We start from the raw sequence: 20683 nt of genomic DNA on the forward strand, positions 1-20683 counted from the left end.
AGAAAAAGTTTCATATGGGTGTTGAGAGATGTATCCATAGATCTCTTAATGTTGCTCTCAAAGTGCACCAGATTGATTGCTTTTAACTTCAATATTTAACAACAAATTTCCCAGGGGAGCATCCCCCCGGACCCCCATAGACGAGGTGAGGTCCGCTCCCCACTCGTAAAAAATAGCACTTTACCCCTGCCTATATCCCGTGAGCTGATTATCGAGCCTTCATTGTAACAGTCGCGGGTGTACTGTGTGTTTGTGTGTGGGGAATGCTTTTGTGCGTGCTCTATAGTGCCCGTTATAGTGTTCACTGGAGTCCAGCACCTCAGCACCCTCACTCAAAATACCTTCCAGTGCCTCTGGTTGTGAGTGTGTCTGTGCTCCTGAATCAGCATCTCCTGTCTCCCTCCTCTCCCCCTGCTCCTCTTTGGAGGCAGCAGCAAAGACTAGTTTTAGCTCTCAACACATTTTAAAAGTGTATCTTGCCTTTTTTCACCTAGTTAACTTTTTATTTATTTATTCATGCATATTTGACTAATCACTACCCTCTCAAATGGAAATATGTGTTTACATAAATGGTGACCAAACTGTTTGAGACCCACTGAGAACTTAGACTAAGTTAACTATCTAAACACTCAGAGAGTCCTTTGCCTCACCTGAGGTTATACCGAGCTTGAATGACACACAGAGACCAATCAAGGGCTTTGATTTATGATCTGTATGACAGTGGTCATGTCGGCAGGCCACATCATGTAGACAGCCAGTCACCCTGTGTGAAGCAGGCCACTTAACAGGCCAGGCCATCGGGAAACCCCCCGGTCCTCCCGATGGCCAGTCCGGGACTGGGTACAGGAGGTGTAGAGTGAGGGATCATTGTCCACAAGTTAATCGATCGCAGATGGCGTCGTGGTCACGGACAAAAACAAAACAAAAATTCTTTAACAAAAAACCTAAACAGGTCGCGAAATATACTTGGGCGGCCGTTACTATACCTGGGCGGCCCGCCCAAGTATAGTCTATGTGTGGGAAACCCTGAGTAAAGTTTATTTATAAAGCGCTTTTCACAGACAAAGTCACAAAGTGCTTGACAAAAACAATAAGACATCCATATAGGAGGCGTACAATGATCAATGAACCCACATGTTAAGAAGTCATAAAAGCACCAGAGCATAATTTAAGACACAATAAAAACAGAATAAAACAAAACTTACAAATGAAATTTAAAACAAACAAAAATAAAAATATAGTATTAAATGGAATAAGATCAAGCACACCGGTTACCCAAACGCCTGACCAAACAGGAATGTCTTTAAAATAGTTTTAAAAGAGTCAACAGACTCCGCAGACCGTAGATGAGCAGGCAGAGCATTCCATAATTTAGGAGCCACTGCTGCGAACGCTCGATCACCGCGGGTCTTAAGGTGGGTACGTGGGACGGACAGTACATTTTGCCTGTGAGACCTGAGTGGGCGGGCTGATGTATAAGGGTGAATTAAGTCGGCCACATAAGCAGGAGTCTGACCGAGCAAAGCTCTGTAGGTGAGAGCAGGGCCGTATCCAGGATTTCTGAAATACCGAGGTCCAAACATGTTAGGGGGGTTCGGGGGATACCCCCCGAGATTTTGGGGATTTTCATGATCTAGTTAGGTGCTTTTTAAGTCCTGTGGGGGGTCACAAATTGGATAATATATTGATTTCAAACCATATCAGTGGGCTGACAATGTCAGCATACATTATTTTTGAAAGTGTAATACATAAGAATCAGTTGATTATTGCTATTAATGATCTGGACATGCAGAAGAGGCTAAAATGATCACAAAACATTGTCAACATTCATTTTCCATGTCTCTCTCCTTTCCATAACTCTCTCTTCCATCTTCTTTAGTCTCTCTGTCCTCTACGCTTTCTCTGTGTTCAATCTCTCCCTCGTTGTTCACTGTTTGCTCCTCCTCACTTGTCGCTCCTGCCAGTGAATTAAAAGCAATTCAGCAATTTAGTTCATTTCACTTGTTTGTTTTCATTTTTTTTTTTTAAATCTGTTTTGTTTGATTCTCAAAAGAGAACAAAGATGTAAGCAAATGGTGTTTTATACAATTGTATGTTATTATGACATCATAACTGCAATATATGTATGTTGTTTTACAATTATGCCTATTGTAAATGAAGACTATTGTTATAGATATATAGATAGATAAATAGATGGCTTACATTCTTTTGTGTGACTGTACCTGCAGTTCCTCCCTGACTTCCATCTCTTTCTCTCTCTCTCTCTTTCTCTCTGCCTGCCCTGTCTCTTCCTTACCAAAGCTGAGCTTTGACTGACGTAGTCTTTTCATTATATCTGAGTCAGTGTAAAAAGAAAACAATACAATGTTATATCTTCAATGTTTTACTCATATTGAAATGAAAGAAAAGCATTACAACGTTTGTTAAAAGGTAATCCTTCTGACATTGGATGAATTTAATTCACGTTAGCTCTCTAGCTAGTTTATTCACGCAATTTAAACCAAAGTATAGCCTATAGCTGCAATATAAGTTAGTGTGCATGTTGTCGGACGTCCACTGACTAACGTAGAGCGTTCACACAGGATCTGCTGGTCCTATGATGTTCTGTGAGGAGCAGAAACACAAGCAGCCCGCTGGACTCAGGTCTGGAGATACTTCATCACTCCTTCGCTGCTCCGGTTCAAGCATGGATGTATAAGGGTACAAGTCCGAGCTGCGGTGATTTGTTGATAATTGTCGTCTTCTTTTGTTTGCTTTAACCAAGGCTACGTAGTTATGCAGCGCCCCCATCGTCAGTAAATGGAAGTACTACAAAGAACCCCGTTTAGTGCAATTATTTCACAAGTTTTCTATAGCCAGTTGAGTAGCACTTGAAATGTTTGGCTCTATGCAACCTGATGTACTTATATGATTCTGTTTTCTTCAAGGTTGTGTCTTCCTGGTCGAATGTACTTATTGTAAGTCGCTTTGGATAAAAGCGTCAGCTAAATGCAATGTAATATGTATACACAGCTCGACAAATATTACCGAGGTCCGGACCTCGGTGACCTCAATGGTGGATACGGCCATGGGTGAGAGTGAGGATTTTGAACTTAATAAGCTACAGGGAGCCAGTGAAGGGATCTGAGTATCGGGGTAATGTGGGACCATTTGTTTGACCGGGAGAGAAGTCTTGCAGCTGCATTCTGGACTGAATGAAGACGACCAAGGGCAGACAAGCTGAGAGAGGAGAACAACGCGTTGCAGTAATCAATGTGAGATGAAATAAATGCATGGATAATCATTTCTAGGTCGGGTGTTGAAACTACAGATCTCAGTTTGCTAATATTTCGTAGGTGGAAGAAACATGATCTCGTCAGTTGCTTAACATGGGTATCAAACGATGCGGATTGGTCAAATATTACCCCTAAGTTGCGTAGTTTGGAGTTGGCAGCAGAGGAATAAGGTCCAAGACTTTTCAGAATCAAGGGCGTAATCATTTCTGGTGCAACAACCAGAACCTTCGTCTTATCAGCATTGAGTTGTAAGAAGTTATCTGCCGTCCAGTCCTTAATGGCGCTAAGACATTCTAAGGGTCTTGATATCCTAAAAGCCTCACTAGGTTTGAATGAAATGTGGAGCTGGATATCGTCCGCGTATAAGTGATATGTAATGTTAAAACTATTTATGATCTGTCCTAAGGGTAGCAAATATAGGGAGAATAACAGAGGCCCCAAGACCGAGCCCTGCGGAACACCACAGGACAGTGGAGAGGAATCTGACACAAAGTCTCCAATCGAGACGGTGAAACTTCTATCAGCAAGATATGATGCAAACCAGTCTAATGCTATACCAGATATGCCCACCCACATGTCTACAGTGTCAAACGCCGAACTTAGGTCAAGAAGTACTAACACAGAGCAATCACCCACATCAGAAGCCATCAGGATGTCGTTAGAAACCCTCAGGAGAGCCGTTTCAGTGGAGTGCTTTTTCCGAAAACCTGACTGGAACTTATCGTAAATATTGTGCCTCTCCAGTGCAGCAGTGAGTTGTTTGGCCACAACCTTCTCTAGAACTTTTGAGAGAAAGGGTCGTTTAGATATAGGCCTGTAGTTCACGGGCAAGGCTGGATCTAAGTTAGTTTTCTTTAATATGGGCTGAATAGTGGCATGCTTAAAATAGGAAGAGACACATCCTGTAGACAAGGAATTATTAATAATAGTTGATACAGCACTGCAAATGGTTGATAACACTTTTAAAAATAGGGTAGTCAATCCATCAGGTCTTGTGAGTTGATAGGTTCAAAAGAGCCAAGCATACAATGGGATGGAGAGGGGCTAGAGTTGGGCAGTGAAATCCCAGGATTAATACTGGACCTAATAGATGCTACCTTATCTACAAAGAAGATAAGGAACTTGTTACAGTCATTATTCGAAAGACATGGTCATGTTATGTTATTAATTGTGTCAAATAGGATCTTGGGATTTTTCTTTGAAGAAGTTATTAACTTCTTAGCAAAGTAAGCAGTCCGGGCTTCTTTTACGAATGCATTAAAAGACAATCTTAGATTTTTGAGATAAAGGCGATGCACTTCCAGCCCAGTGGTTTTCCATAGTCGTTCTGTCCTGCGACATTTCCGCCTCAGGCAGCAGACAGCATCCGTTATCCATGGAGAAGTATTGCAGATAGCTCTAGTCCTATCCTTTAGTGGTGCCACTATGTCCAGCAATGTGGAGCAATGCTGATTAAAAGACTGTATTAAAAGCTCTACATCGATCATGTTAGTGTTATTATCACAGCAAAAGTGAGCTGCGAACTGATCAGCTGTACTCTGTGTAATAATGCGTGAACGACGTAATGATGTTTTGAGGCACATGGGGTCGGTTTTTACAGATAGATTAAAGAAAATACATTTATGATCACTGATCAGTAGATCCTCACAACGGATGTGATCAACATCTAGTCCCAGAGAAAAAACAAGGTATAAGGTATGACCACCCAAGTGAGTGGCGCCAGAAACATGTTGCTTGAAATTAAAAGATTCAGTAATATTAAGAAATTCAGTGGCTACAGAATTTGTGGCATCATTAATGTGCAGGTTAAAATCACCTACTAATAACACTTCATCCAGCATGATAATAGAAGTAAGAAAGTCAGTGAACTCAATTAAAAACTGACCTGCTGGACCAGGAGGTAGATAAATTAAAACACAATAAAATGGCTTTTGCCCACCAATTTTAGTCACCTGTAGTTCAAATGTAATGAAAGGTTCCGAGCTAACCAATTGGCAAGAGAACTGCTTCTTCCAGACAACTGCAAGACCACCACCGCAGCCCGACAGACGTGGAGTGCCAATGTACAGTATGAGCAGTCCGCTGGACACAGTTCATTTAGATGGACAAATTCCATATTCCGTTGCCACGTTACAGTCAGGAATAAGAAGGACAAATTCTCCCTTACAAACAAGTCATTTAAAGTGTGAGCCTTGTTTGCAACAGAGCGTGCATTAATCGGAGACATTTTAGCTGAGGAAGCCACTGTATCACCATCAGCATAGGGAGCTTTGATTACAACTGGACTGATCACTCTCGCACCACGGCAATTGGCTATAGGACACTATACAACTCTTATAGTATACTATAGTAATACTATAGTTCATTTATAGTTCATTTCGTAAGAGAGGTGCGTACAGCAGACAGTAGCTAGCAGTTTTCGACAGAAAAAAATATATTGTTTTATATCAAATTAATTGATATATATATATATATATTAGCTGTACACTTTACGAATGTAATGGTTTTTTATGGACAACTTTACCATTCAATCTCGTCCAACTGATCTTGCTGCTGTCACTCCTCGGCTCTTGGTAGTTCAGGCATTTATCAAACCTGGCAACTCCAGGTTTCCTGGCAGCTGTCAATCAAAGCCCAGTGGCTCCGCCCCAAAGTGTCAGAAACTTTTCACGTGCGCGCAGACAGACTCCGCGAGCGAGTGAGGCTGACACTCCCGCGAGCAAGAGGGCTGTCTCTCTCGCGAGCACATAGCCACTTGCGGGGGTTTAATCTGCGCACGAGGGTCATTTCATGCGCGTGTAAAAGCACATTTTCCGCTCGTGAGTAGCTTGTTTTGCGTGCTAGAATATTGACCCAAATCTGACTCCATAACTGATGTACGCCATTTTTTGAGCGTACGCACCGTTTATAAACGATGCCCCAGGGCCCTCATCAAGTAACTTAAACTGTGGCACAGTGCCAACATACAGCTCTGTTACAACATTATACCACTTACAAATATGGTGTTCATGCTTAATTTTATATATATATCTATATCTATTTATAATAATATGTAATATATCTATATAAATGTTTCCCAAAAAATGGTCAGCTATACGGCAGAAGGACCACTGAACACATCTGAACAAGTGAATTTCTAGGTATGCTGGGGAGGAGGCATATTACTAATGTGTGAGTAAACATTACACTATGTTATTCCGACACTAAGGACAAGTGACTGAGAGGGTTGTTAAAATTGCGGTAGCCACAGGTCGCCCCAGCTTGGCAGACCAGCAGTGGTGCACAAGAAACAGTTTGAGGAATCAAGATTTGGAAGAACCCAGTGACACCGCCATCCAAAAAACAGTTTTCAGACCACGTGACCACAGGGTCAACTCAGGGAAAGTTTTGCATAATTCCCCCAAAACAACCCCCCTGCTGTTTATAGCATCTCCACCTCCAAAGTGTCTCTTTTTCTCATTTTTAGAGTTCTCATTACTGCAGTAGATATTTATATGTTGGGTCAACGGGTGGCATGGTCCCACACAGTAGGAGCAGCTATATTTCACCCAGCCTTTTGTCTGCACGGTTTCTTTATCTCTAAACCGAGCTCAGGCCGTCGCCACTTCTAACCATTAAAGATGCCCCGTCTCCACCCCCTTACCCCCACCAATCCTACCTCATGACCCCCTGCCTTTGTTAAAGGGGAACTCTTATGTAACTTCACAAGCAGACTAAAAATAGACCTGAAATTCCTGCAGTCTTGCAAAGTTAATTGTGCTTAATCTCATTGGAGGAAGAAGCAACAAGCTCCCTTGGGAAACGGGTACAAACTCTGGATTTGCAGAAAAGCAAGGCATGATAATCAACTATCAACTATATGCTATTAATGTTTTTCCACTTTCTTCTAACAGCAATTCCTTAAACACAGGTTTGGTTCAAATGGGTTCTAGGCAAATGCTTGGTGGGTCTGAACATTATAAAGGAAACTGGATCATGGAACAAACATACATTCCTCAAATATTGCTCTAAATGGTCCGTTAAATAGGTGCTTCCTCGGCAGGAAGCAGAATATACACAAATAGATTTTATTATGCTCAAGTTGAATTCCCAGTTAATCTTCCTGGAAAAAACGGAGCCTTCGTTGTGACTGTACAGTAGGTCTGAAGACGTATCATTTTGTGAATTCTTCCCACTAAAAATATCTAGCGGAGGATAGGGGTTTTAACCACAGAGTACATTTGAGGTCTGAGCACTGTCACTGCAGATTGTAGGGTGCTGGGTTTGATCCTGTGAGAATCCGTTTGACTTGATGTGAAGAGGAGTGACCCCAAAGCACCTCAGTGAAACGGCTACTGCTGAACCGTGCCAAACCAACAGGCAAAGTGAGACAATAACATGTCATTCATGAACTACTGTGGAAGCCAATGTGTCATGTGTTACAGTAAATGCACATCTTGTGGTTTTAAAAAACTGAAGAAAGACAGTATGTCAGAAAGACATTTCAGAAAGGGTCTTGTGTTCAGGAAATGAGACACTGAGATAAATGTAGCTAGGTACATTAAACCAGCATACAGTACTTAACAGTTTAACAAAGGGCACATGCTATAAGGACTGGAAAGTGGTCGGACTAACACATCAATATTTATTTGAAATTACATAATGAGTTCCTGAAAAAGTACCAACTTGGCCACCATAGGTGAAAAAAGACAATGTTCTGTCTGACAGCAAGTAACTTTACTTGCCTGCTGTGCCTGGAAATTACACGTATGACAGTGGTGAGCCAAAACAGTAAAGCTGTGGGGCTAAAAGCATGTCTTAAAGACTTTATGTTGAGATTCAGTGATTGTTTTTAAATCTACTAACTGTAAAAGTTGTGAGGAAAAAGACACCCAAAGTTTCTGGCTCCCAGTTTATGTACTGTGTCAAGTCCACAAAAGGTCACTTCACATACAAACTGTAAGTTCCTTTTGTTATAACACGCAGTGCTGGCTGTGGCTGACCTGCAGCAGTCTGTGTAAAATTACCACATACTGTAGATTCTGCAGGCTTTGTTTATCTCAGAGGTCTGGACAGGATGGAGAGCAACAAAGGCAAGTGCTCTTTAAATGTAAGCCACTAAACCAGTCTGGCTGTCCTTTCTCCCAAGGTGTAACCTCAGGATTGTAAAGGAGAGTGTGATTGTGTGTGAGTCACTGTGGAAGTGAAATGAATTGAGGATTACCGTGACACTCTCTGGAAACTCCTCTGCAGTGGGGTGAAGCAGCACATGTCCCTTATTGGGTAGGTTCATGTAGAGGCAGTTGGCAGCGAGGTCATCAGGCAACGTCAGTTTGTCGTAGCGATGGTCACTCATTTGCTGCATGATCTACACACAAAGATAAGACACACAAAGGAAATAGCCTTTAGGTAAACAAACAACAGGCAGTTTGCAGTGCACATGACTTCCAGACTCAGACAGAAAACATTACGTTATTCAAACTATCAGGTATTTTCATTCTGAAGCAAGGCCCAATACCAAAAGCAGCACAGCGTCTTTCTGCCTTAATGGATAACGCAGGAGCAGACAGACATTCTTTCTCAGCAGATGTCATGTTATTTATGTAATCTGAAGGGGTTGAAGGTAGGACAGGAGGTGGGGGAAGAGAGGCAGAGAAGACGCCCATGTTGCCAAGTGGAAGTCGGCGGGTGAGGATGTTATGACCAGAGGAGAGGCAGGTGCCTCTTAATGTTTATGAGCAGAACATCTGCAGACGGATACCTCAGAGACAAAAAGGGGAGGGGAGGTGGAATGGAAGAAAAAAAAAATCCAAAAGCGTCAACATTCAGGAAAGGTATTTTGAGAAGGTAGATTTTTTCACCAGATATAGTGTAGACTCCACTGTGCTTTTCTAACACGCCTCTTCCTGCTTGTATCTTTAGTTTTTAAATCATTGGCAAGAGGAGTTGAATCTTTTTAGTCATGATTAAAAGAACAACAAAAAATCACTGTTGAAATGTTGAAAAAAAGGACATAATGTGGATTAGATTTTTCTCATAAAATCCACACACAGGGTGGGGGAAACAGTGAGGTTGGTGAGCACAATGGGCTCTGTTGCTAAAGATAATTTATTTTCACTTCCCACTGAAGGGCTTTTCCTGTGTGATAAAGAAAGAACTCTGAATTACGTTGCATTATATTATTTGCATAATTACCTGAACACACTCACAGTCCTTGGACACTAAAAACTGAGTTATTGTCAAATAAATAGATCTGACTGATTCAACCCAGGAGCAAATGGGCTGTTTCAAGTACTCTGCTGGGCTTTCATGAAAAATCTATTTGGCACGCAGGAAGTAACACATTTTATGTTTCTGGCAGCAGCAACAGTTCTTGGTTGGAATAAATAAAAGGCCAATCTTGTGGTTAGTATGATGATTGATCACTATATCCCACCATTAAAAAGAAACACAAGGAAAGCGTTCGACTGAACCTGTTTTTAAATGAGCGTTCTCTGGGAAGTGCTTGCAAAGTACTCAAAAGCAAAACTTTAACAGCACACCAGTATGTCCTAGCAGATTAGACATACGTTTCTTTGATGAATAAATAAAATTAACGGTAAATCAAATGTTCTTCCTACAAGCTGCTATGGCCATTTCTGAGTACATGCTGTGTGAGCCTACTGTACGTATGTGTATGTGTAATCTGACCAGACACATTCCCAGGTCACTTGTGGGTGTGTGCAGCAGCCCTCAGTGAAAACAATGTCCATGTGTGTGACCGCTAACATTGTCTCTCAGAGAATAAGAGAATAAGCGTTGACTCTACCAAATATCTCAGTTCCTGCTTCACTCAGAGTCCCAAACACATCTTATTCCCCACCCAAAACAACTATAGGTTTAAGGAATATGTCCTACAGCTCATTGTGGTTTTTTTAATGTTCTGATTCATGAAATGCAAATAAATCTTGAGATATTCACTTGAAGGATGGAACAGTTTGTTCTCCTGGCATCAATGCCTAAGGGTATTACTGTTCTATATAAGGCCAGATAACTATCTCATGTATTATTAATACTGAAGATGTTTTATTTTAATTTTTATCTCAGGCCCAAAAATACACAATTAAGGGTAGGATTATCTTCGCTACGGTAAGATTTCCAGATGTTTTGCTAACATCAATCGTCACTCTGTCATTATTATTATGTCTCAAATGTGTGGTGAAAATGGACAACCAAGACTTCTACAGTACACCATCACCCTGGCCATCGACCAGACATAAAGCTTCAGCCAATCAGCATCAACCTACATCTGGGCTGTTGCCGGGGTCCAGTTAATACACAGAGTGGTAACTGGGCAGCAGAATGTGCTCAGTCAGAACTGCTGAGACAAAAATATTTACTGGAAGGTAATTAAATCCCCTCTGGGCAATCTCCCCAGTTAACAAATACATTGACACATTTTCTGGGCCTGATGCGGCTCACAGTGGTCATCAAGATAATCTGTATTTTGTCGCCTAATATGAATATTTATAATTCTCATTGTGGTTATCCTTCCCAGGAAGCCTTTAAAAGTTTTACAATACTTTTTTCAGTGATGAACAACAACAGCATGACACATCATACTTGAGGCCACTTCCAACTACTGGAGGGGACATACAAATGGTTACTGTTGATGTAAGATAAATGTTTATTTCACTACTTTCGATACTGTTGGACTACGAGGCTGACTCCCAAACTCAATAACATCATCAGTGAGGAAAGCCAGTTCTCAGATGCCATATATGGTCCTTTTCCTGATATGAAACAGGCTGCCTAGCTCATCCTTTTTTCTTAGCCACGATACCGGTGTGACACTAGGAAAGACAATGTCCTCTAGTCAGTAATCCAGCAATTAACTAAATATCTCAAAACTATAGATTAGATTGCCATTCCTTCAGGGTTAAGTCAATCACTTGTTAAGTCCCTGGAAGAACTAAAGCCACAATTCCGAGACCTATATCTAAATAATCAACAGCATAAAGTACTAGATAACGCATCAATGTGTTTATCAAATATCACCATTCTGAATACAACCTTCACAGGGTTGTCATCTTGTTGTGTTTTAAATAAAAAGTCCTTGATGTGAAGACAAAGCCCTGACCAGGCAAGAAGAATGACCTCATGAATCAAACAAGGGCTGAGTGAATGAAGGGCTCTCTGGTAAACTAGATCTGGCCTCTGCTATAGGGAGGGAGGTGTGAGAGGGAACAGGGAGTGGGTGCTGCAGCCTCTGACAGGAGGCAGTATTTTGGGATGATGACTTCATGAGTGAAGTTTGGCAGTGACAGCGGCATGGATGATGAAATCCATCCGGTCAACGTGTATTCCCATCCATGGGAGAGCTAAACACAGACTGGAGACTACACATGGCGTACACTTATACACATTCTGAGCACACATCCCGGATAGAGACAAAGCCAAACTGCTGAACAGAGTGAAAATGAACAGCCTTATTAACCAGATGTCAGTGAGATATACATATACAGACCTCACTCTGCCAACAGGTCATGGTCTCTTTTCTTAACTGAATATTTTATAGCAGCAACATTCTAGCTCCCTAAAGACTGTTTAAATTAGTCAGGCTCCAGCTTTAATTGGTTCACATTGTCTTAGTCCAAGGGTATACAACCTCATTGCCATAAGAGCTGCATTTACATCCAACACAAGCACTTTGAATTAATTAAAACAGCATTCATGAGATTTCACCCCACACCCTAACAACGAGAACATTACCTAATTACACATCCACGGTCGTTAAAGGTCCTTTAAAACAGGAGCTAATTACTCCAAGAGAGGGTGACGTAAGCTGTAATTAGAAAGCGAGGAGTCTGTCATTTAGTCTCGCTGACGGCCCCTCCTCGCCCCGGCAGCTAATCTCTGGTGTGATCAAACAGGCAGGAATTTTAATGAGTCGATGCTGGGATATAGAATGTATGAGAACATGTGGTAATGCATACATTCTTGACGTCTTGTGTACACTTCTGCAATGTAAACATGCATACAAAACCAGCAAGTCTGACCATGTGCTGCTCTATAAAGTATGTTGGGATGTGCTGTCAGATGGTCTGGTTTCAATTGCCCCTTCTGACATACACCAAATGGCTTCCGTGGAGTTGGGCCAGTAGGGGGAGATATCACACTAGGAGGCAAATGAAAGGTCCTGCCAGCAAGGACCTTTAAAGGCCAAGTGTGTGTGTGTGTGTGTGTGTGTGTGTGTGTGTGTGTGTGTGTGTGTGTGTGTGTGTGTGTGTGTGTGTGTGTGTGTGTGTGTGTGTGTGTGTGTGTGTGTGTGTGTGTGTGTGTGTGTGTGTGTGTGTGTGTGTGTGTGTGTGTGTGTGTGTGTGTGTGGCATTACTTTTGAAATCAAACATATTACCCGTGTGTCATTGCTGTGTAAACACAACATTGATGTACATATTCACCTGCATTTACCCCTATGTGCCGTATAAAGTTCACATACAGTCCTATGTGTTGATGGAATGGACTGAACCTTATTATCCTATTTGTGTCTCCTTAAGGGTCCTTTAGTCCTTTAGCATTCCCTGGTTTATTTTACGAGGACTTTTGTAGCAATCGATTCAGAAAGCCTTTTATGCGATAACGAGCTCAAGCTGTTAAATGCAAGGACAATATCTTTGTAGTTAGAGCTAGAGTGAGAGCGCCTGTAGCGATCCCCTCCGATTAACTGAGAATATGAATTAATGAGGAAGGATTAAGGTGACAGGTGGTCTCAATGTGCTTGCAGTGGGAAACAGCCATCGAGTAGTAAGTAAGGGAGTCTGCTCTGAATCAACACGTGTGATGTCCTGTCTTGTAGTGTTATTCTTGCTGTATACTTTGCAGAGCAGGAGAAAAAAAAGGATGGAGCCGTTAATACCAACAGCTTCAAGCCAAGAGTCAACGAAAAAAAAAATCAGCTGCAATGTGCGTCATAGTTATAAAACAATGCCATTACATTGATTCAGTGGTTTCTATGACTACAGCTGGGGGAAGCACAGCAATGGGATGATGCTTTTACTGCACATACAACTCATACAAACACCAACTCCATACTTTGAGGGTCTTCTGTGCGTGTTCACTGGAGCCAATGAGGATAAGGCCTGGTCCTCCCATGCTGCAGAAGCTTTTCAGGTGAAGCCCTTCTAGCACAGGCACGGTCGACACAGCATAGTCCTGCAACAACACAATCCAATTAGGTGAAGCAAAGACTGAATATGAAGATAGGACAGACCCAGATAATACACATATATTGTAATTAAAAACACCTATATCTACAGTATGGTCAAACTGTAGAGCTGGAATCAATTTAAAATACTTTGGGTTTGTGGTGTCAAAAATTAAGATCATGTGATAACATAATTTATAATTATATCTAGATAACTCCCTACTTGAGTTTATAAAAATATAAAAGCAAGGGTTGGATTGTACAGGGATTATAAGTTAAGTGTATTTCCTCCTTTGTCAGTGTCAATGCTTCAAAATCCTGTTGGACCACAACAAAGCGCTGCAAATTCAGTCGGTGTAGGTGAAATTATGGGATGCTATGTTTTTTATAAAAGATTCAAAGAGCACTCTGTCTAAAGTGGCCTTTAAAAACAAGTATTGGGCAGTTCAGGGGCGGAAACAGCAGGAGTGTCTGGGAGATGATGTTGTTGAGCCCAGGGCTCACAGGTATATTACAGAGAAACTTGTAGAAGCCTGATTGGAGAAGCTTTCTTTGGCTGCCGGATGTTGTGTACCAAATATGGAGAGGTTACAAAACAATGACAAGGGAATATAAAATGACACAGACTTCCTAAAATCTTAAAGGGCCCTGAACACTTGTTTCAAATCCTAAAGGTATAGTCCAGAGTTTGTGAACAAACTTACCATTAAAACACAGCAGAACATTGCTTTGTTAGGTAATACAACTGGCTCTGGATAAGTAACTCACACATTATAATACATGTTTGTGACTCAACAATCAAAGTTTTAGATTCCAAATAACTTTTTGGTTTACAAAGAGTAAAACACTCATAATTGTAGCTAGCCTGCCTTATCATGACTGCATGGATTATATTTCTGAATGATAGGTTTTGACACACTTACAGTAATTAACAGTAGCCTGGCAAGATGAGCAAACAACATTACAACATTTATTGCGGCATTTTTCCTGAGCTCAAACCAATGAGGAAAGTTATAAATATTAAAATATCTCATGCTAAAGGACCAAAGCTGTTAAAACAAAGGCAGACTTTTAAGGGTTCAAGCAGGACCCCATCCCTCAAAGGAGGTCTAAAACTGCATCCGTATGGATTGATATATGGTGCATATTAGTGCAGCAAAGGATCATATATACAGTACTTTTAAAGCGCCTTCATTATATAATTTATCTTTAGCCTTTTATAGATGATTTTGGCAGACCCCTTCATTAAAATATCAGTTGCTTGCAATAGTTAAAACCTAGGGTCATTGGGATATTTAGTATTATGTTAGTGTACTAAACAGAAACAACATATATTGTAACATATAGCTGACTTTCTTTTGCGTAAATGTACTACTTTCAAATTGAGCTTTTGATACATGGACCCACAGTTAGAAATAACATGAACCCTTTTGTTAAATCGCAAAAGACAGAGTTGAGTCGTACAGAGATTTGTAAACCTTGAAGTAATACTGAGCTGCAATTTGAATGATGATAGGATATGACTTCAGGCTTATTTTTCCATGACCTTCCTCCCTGATTTTACGTGGATACTTTTATATAAGCATATAACATTTTGATTTGCATCTAAGAACTGACATCCATGTGTTTACTTAAGCACATAATATGTTTTACAATTGTTAATTTAGCTCTTAGCTTCATAACACAAAAGTAGTGTGTACATTTTCCATAGTTACACTTTTTTGTAACATGTTCCATTAAAGTTTATGTTAACACTCTTCAGGGCCAGTGTTTGTGCTGCATCATTAGCTCAATTAAAGCGTTATGATTCAATGAAATAGTTATCGTGAGTGAACAGAACAGCATTTGGCAGATAATCGGAAGAAACTTAAATTACTCCATTCTGGATGTTTTCCTGAATTCTTTCCTGGCACTTGTTTTGAAGAAACAAAAGGACAATTGGGAATTGAGTAATCTGAACTTCCTCCATTCCTTATCCATGAACAGGAAATGTTCTTGCAGTGCACATTTAGAAATATGAGTAATGCTTTTTCTCCTTATCAAGATAAATCCTTAGGGAAGAGACAGAGTTGCTTTTGATCTGCACTAACAGGCGGATTTACTGGATATGGTGACCTGAAAAGACCTTACTGAAAAACCCAGGAGCAGAACAGACTGGGCTTTACTCGGCAGAGTTTATGTCTGAATCCTATTGGTTCAAGTTAGGAGTCAACACATCTGCAGGTGAAAATAAATAGTTTGGCCTCTGTATTACTTCTTCACGAACAAACTCATTCAATTCTATAGCACCGCCTGATCTGACCTCTGTAAGGACCGTAGAGAAAAGAGCTTTGACATCTGTATGCAGTTGTTGAGTGCTAAACAAACCTGGCAACAAAGTGATGCTTAATTTGATAATGAAAGGAAAAAACAACATTGATAGCAGGTATCAATCTGATAAAAAACGGAAAAAACAATAATGGACGCTCAAGTGATTTTTCCTAGTGTCATTTGCCGGAGACGCATCATTAAGCTCTGTCTTATCAAAGATAAAAGAAAACACGGAGGAATCCATCATGAGGAATTCAAATCAGACACAGATGGGAAGAAGGAAGCACAGCCATCGGGCCTTGCAGGTTACCGTAATGTGTTGAACTCTTAATGCCATGACCCACCTCTGAACTTCTGAGTCAGCCCGCTTTTCTCTTTTGATTCAGTCTCTCAGAGCAAATCCAAGTGCATAAAGTCTGCAGTATGAAATCTCTTCACATTGCAATAACAGTAAACAAGACAGATAGAATCAGTCTGGGTAGGTGACCCACACTGCGGCCCTGTTTGTAGGCTGCATGACTAAGTACACGTTCTCCCAGTTTGCCTGAATCTGTGTTGTTTCAGTGGTGTTTGGGATATTCTGCGCTATATTTCTTTTGGATGTGTGTCATGTGGGAGTGTTGATTGTTGAGCTCAGTTGCGGAAAACGAGGCCACAGCGCATTGTAATTACTGAGAGAGTAGTCGAAAAACGAAAAATATTGAAACCATTTAAAATATAAAACAACAACAACAACAACAAAGGTTGAAAAGAGACACAGACCAGGCTTATATACTGTTGTGTACTTAAAAAAAGGTTGGTGATCGATTTATTTTATCATCAACAAATCCAATGGAAGGCCAAAACCACTCTCTGTGGCACTCAGCACACACCTTACTTGTTCCGACTTAGACAAAGATCTTTAAATAAGTCACAAATCTATAGTTTAATTGAAGAAAAAATAAGGGATAAATAGTTTAATTGAAAAATCTTGTTTCTCTTCCCAAAAAATGCAGAGGAACTTTGCATTTTTTGGTCATCAAATACATTATATATAAATATATATCAGCCAGTAGGATGTTAAGAAGGGGTAACTTGATCTCTTAGAAAGAGTTTTGGTTTATATGAAGAGAATATAATCTCTTCATAGACCAGGGGTCGGCAACCCGCGGCTCTCGAGCCGCATGCAGCTCTTTAAACCCTCTGCTCTGGCTCCTTTGAGCTTACACAAAAATAAGAAGGAAATAAAATAAAAATATTTGTAGGACTATTTATATCTTGTTGCACGGTTGAAAATGTTTCGTATCTTGTATTTTGAGGTGATACTGTGACTAGGGATGGGTATCGTTTGAAATGTATCTATTCCGATTCCAATTCTGGTTCTGCTTATCGATTCCGGTTCTTATCGATTCCCCATTTTGATTCCAAATATGTAAAAGAAAGAGGTCAAACGTTTAGATAACAAAAATATCTTTATTTTTTTAAGCTTTAACTGACATTTTTACAAATAAAAAATATACATGCAATACAAATGTATTGCACAATAGCTGTGCTTTATTTTAACTGAGCTATGCCTGTGGCAAGCTATTAACAGGCATTACACTGTGCCTTGTCTTTTTATTTTTTAGTGTAGTGGAGCATCACTTTAGAGCGTTTACCGCGATCCATCTTTGGTGTTATGAAGTGACTGAGCTCGTGAACTGTCTACGGGAGGGCGGGGGAGCCTCACTGCGGGGAAACTGTGGACCTCTGTCGCCGCAACTTACATGATGCCGTTGAAGGGCGGTGCCGGCCGTCAGCGTACCAAGCCGGCCGTCAACGGCCTGCTGACGACCGGCCGTTCTGTGATTCTCCAGAACACACAGATGGCCAGTCCTCCCTTACCCTGGCTGTATTCCACCGGGTCACCGCGGTGCAGACAGACCCGGTGGAATACAGGGTCTACCGCATTTAGGAACCGTTAAGGAGAACCGAAATTGTGTATTTTGTATGGGGACCCGGCATTTTCTTATCGGTTCTCATCTGGAACCGAGTTTCGGTTCCCAACCCTAACTGTGACACATAAATAAAAAACAAAACGGTTTTAATTATATCAACTAAAATATGCGTCGCATCCCGCTACGGTCCCGCGCCAGCACCTTTACTTATAGGCGAATAACCTGACCCCCGGCTCGATGAGGGAACTATGGATAAATCAAAGAAAATAAAAGTATCGTGCGTGGGCAGTTATATGCTTTCACAGCAAACGATGCTGGCTTACCGGTATGTTTGATATGTGGAGAGAAGTTGTTAAAGGTGCCTCAGCCTTTATGTATTGGAGGGAAAACACGGAAGAGGAAGACAGCTGACGATCTTCAGTCATAATTCAATCAGTTAACTCTTTTTAGGGTGCAGCTATATGTTTTATTTATTTCAAAGTGGGCCCATTTTAATTATATTAATTTTCTTCAAATGTGCAGAGGACTCCAAGTGCGGTGTTGATTTATTTTAAAGTAGGCCTGTGTATTTGAATTCTCCTTATAAGAGTTCTTTGTTTCTTATTAGAGGAAACAGTTTTCTATAATGTAATAAATAATAAATGCAAAAAAACTGTAGTTTTTGTCTATGATAACAATAAATACAACTTTATAAGCTATCAAATATGTTTTGCAGCTCCAGACAAAAACAATTGGTGGAAAAATGGCTCTTTTGGTCAAAAAGGTTGCAGACCCCTGACCTAGACAGTGTAGCCTTGACACAAAGTGGAAGTTGGAAGAAATGGAGGCCGCAGTGCGGCAGAGATGGATGAAGGAGTAAATGGGATTTGAGAGTACAGTGGGTAGAAGAGGATGAATAAAGCAAGATAAATTGAGAGATGATGCTGTTATCTTCCTATCATGAAGCTTTTATGATTGATAACCATTTTATCTCTAAGTTTCGTGTTTCGGATGTCTGATTGCTCGCAGCACGCTTGTGCATTTAAGAGGCTACAGAAGGTAGAGTGATGGTTGTATATTGTAAAGAAAGGATATTCATGGCAAGAATTGTATTCACTATTTTACATTTAGTGCCCAGAACAACACATTCAATACATTTCTGTATTTATAATACATAACAAAGTTTTTCAGCTCATTGTATTGGTGTAACCAACCAAAAACTATTGTGGTTGACTCAGCGTTCTGTGTCATTTTCAGCAGGCACATTTTTTCAACAAAAAAACTTTAAAAACCCATTATACGCTAAAGACGGCAGAAAGACAATAAAATAGTATTTAGCTACTAAAGAGTTAGATATTGCCCTCAGGATTAGGTGGAAAACTAAATATAGCGATAGCATAATTCCAAACTCCAATTAAATAATAATGATACAATGTATCTCCAGATGTGTAAATAGGCAAAATGTTCGCCATTTTAACTTTATGAGGCGTTATATTATGAGTGTTGTTTTACTGTTAGTAGTGCTGCCCCAAAGTGGTTATAAATATCACTTAATGCAAGTTAAGACCATTTAAATCCATTAAAGATATCTTAAGGACTTATGTTCTTTATTTATGCTGTGCTTGGCTTGAATACACAATTACTGCAGTCATTCTCAGCAAGGTTCAGTTACTTTTACGAAGTATTAATTGTGATCCAGACCTTTTTCACACAAATACACCATTACAACTCACCTTAAAGCAATCTGCTAGGATCTCTGCTCCTTTCTGATTGGTCCGCTTAGAAAGGCCCACAAAGAACTCTTGACCTGAAGAAAGAAAAAGACGCCACAGAAGTTGTGTAAGTAACTACCAATTATATTCAACTCACATTCATTTAAGAACCCACAATGGTGCTCTAGGAGGAGATTCAGGTGATAAGGTGGGCCGGGGTTACCTTGATTGGTTATTGGCTAATGGTTACACACGCCAAAAAAACCCATTATGACATCATAAAGTGGCCAAAATCTGATCTGCTCATTTTCAGACAGGATTTCATATAAATGGATCAGGACAAAAAGAGAGTTTACATTTTTTTCCTGAAACTTTCAGAATCTCTTTACACAGAGGGGACACATATTTATTTATAAAATACATGAAAAAGTGGATTTTGCATAATAGGTGACATTTAACATCTAGACCAGGGGTACTCAAATACAAATCGTAAAGGTTCAAACTATTTTTTTCAATAAGACAAAGGTCAGTTTATTACGGTCATTCAAACTTTTAAACAATTGCAACAAGATTCTTAACACGAGGTTGCAAAAACAAAAAATAATCTGTATGCAGCAGTTTTCATTGTTATTGTGTCTGTGCTTGACCCCTCAGAGTCGCAGTGTAAGAGCTGCACAGTTATGAATAAAGGCAGCTGCACCCTCTTTCATTCAGCATTCCCATTATTGCTTTATAAATGTCTTGCCCCCTTGTGTCCACTGAGGTTCGTCAGGCCCAACACATCTTCAACAAACTCCCCCTTTGCCTCATCATAAAAACTCACAAACACCAGCAACTGAGCATTGTCAGTGGTGTCAGTGGACTCATCCACAGCTAAGGAAATGCACTGTGCATTTTGTATTCCATCACAAAGCTGATTAATCAAATCACCAGCCAGTATTTATGTTCTTCTGGTTGCTGTGGAATCTGAGAGGGGGATTTGCTTGATTTGACCTGTTATTTCCTCTTTTTGTTTGCCTTCAACATGGTCTCCATCACTTCAGTCATGCATTTTTTTATACTTCAGTTATTATCCAGTGGAAAGTCCTTACCTACTGGCCTAGTTAAATCAAAGTGGTTACTTTTTTTGGCTGGGCAGTGTAGTTTTACACACCGTCTTATTTGACTTTCTCGGGACTTAACACTGTTTTTTGGGGGCAGACCCCCTCAAAGAAAAAGATATATTTACAGTACACACGTAAGGTCATCATCTTAATAGTTGTGTATGCTCATCCGTGAGCAGAGCATCAAGTTGACATGTCTATTACAGCTGAATGCGGCGATTACCAT

At 40.4% G+C, this 20683-nt stretch overlaps 1 protein-coding gene across 1 annotated transcript in view; it reads right to left on the bottom strand.

The window, feature by feature from the left end:
• ddah1 (dimethylarginine dimethylaminohydrolase 1) overlaps positions 1–20683 on the bottom strand; it is a 120588-nt gene that overhangs the window by 21021 nt on the left and 78884 nt on the right. The window contains exons 3-5 of the mRNA XM_034081890.2: positions 19376–19449; positions 13326–13445; positions 8479–8622 (exon numbers count right to left, since the gene is read on the bottom strand). Of these exons, the coding sequence (XP_033937781.1) occupies positions 8479–8622; positions 13326–13445; positions 19376–19449 (338 nt within the window). The remainder of the gene's footprint in view (positions 1–8478; positions 8623–13325; positions 13446–19375; positions 19450–20683) is intronic.

Source organism: Pseudochaenichthys georgianus, chromosome 4 (genome assembly GCF_902827115.2).
Source record: "Pseudochaenichthys georgianus chromosome 4, fPseGeo1.2, whole genome shotgun sequence".
Classification (NCBI taxonomy): Eukaryota; Metazoa; Chordata; class Actinopteri; order Perciformes; family Channichthyidae; genus Pseudochaenichthys; species Pseudochaenichthys georgianus.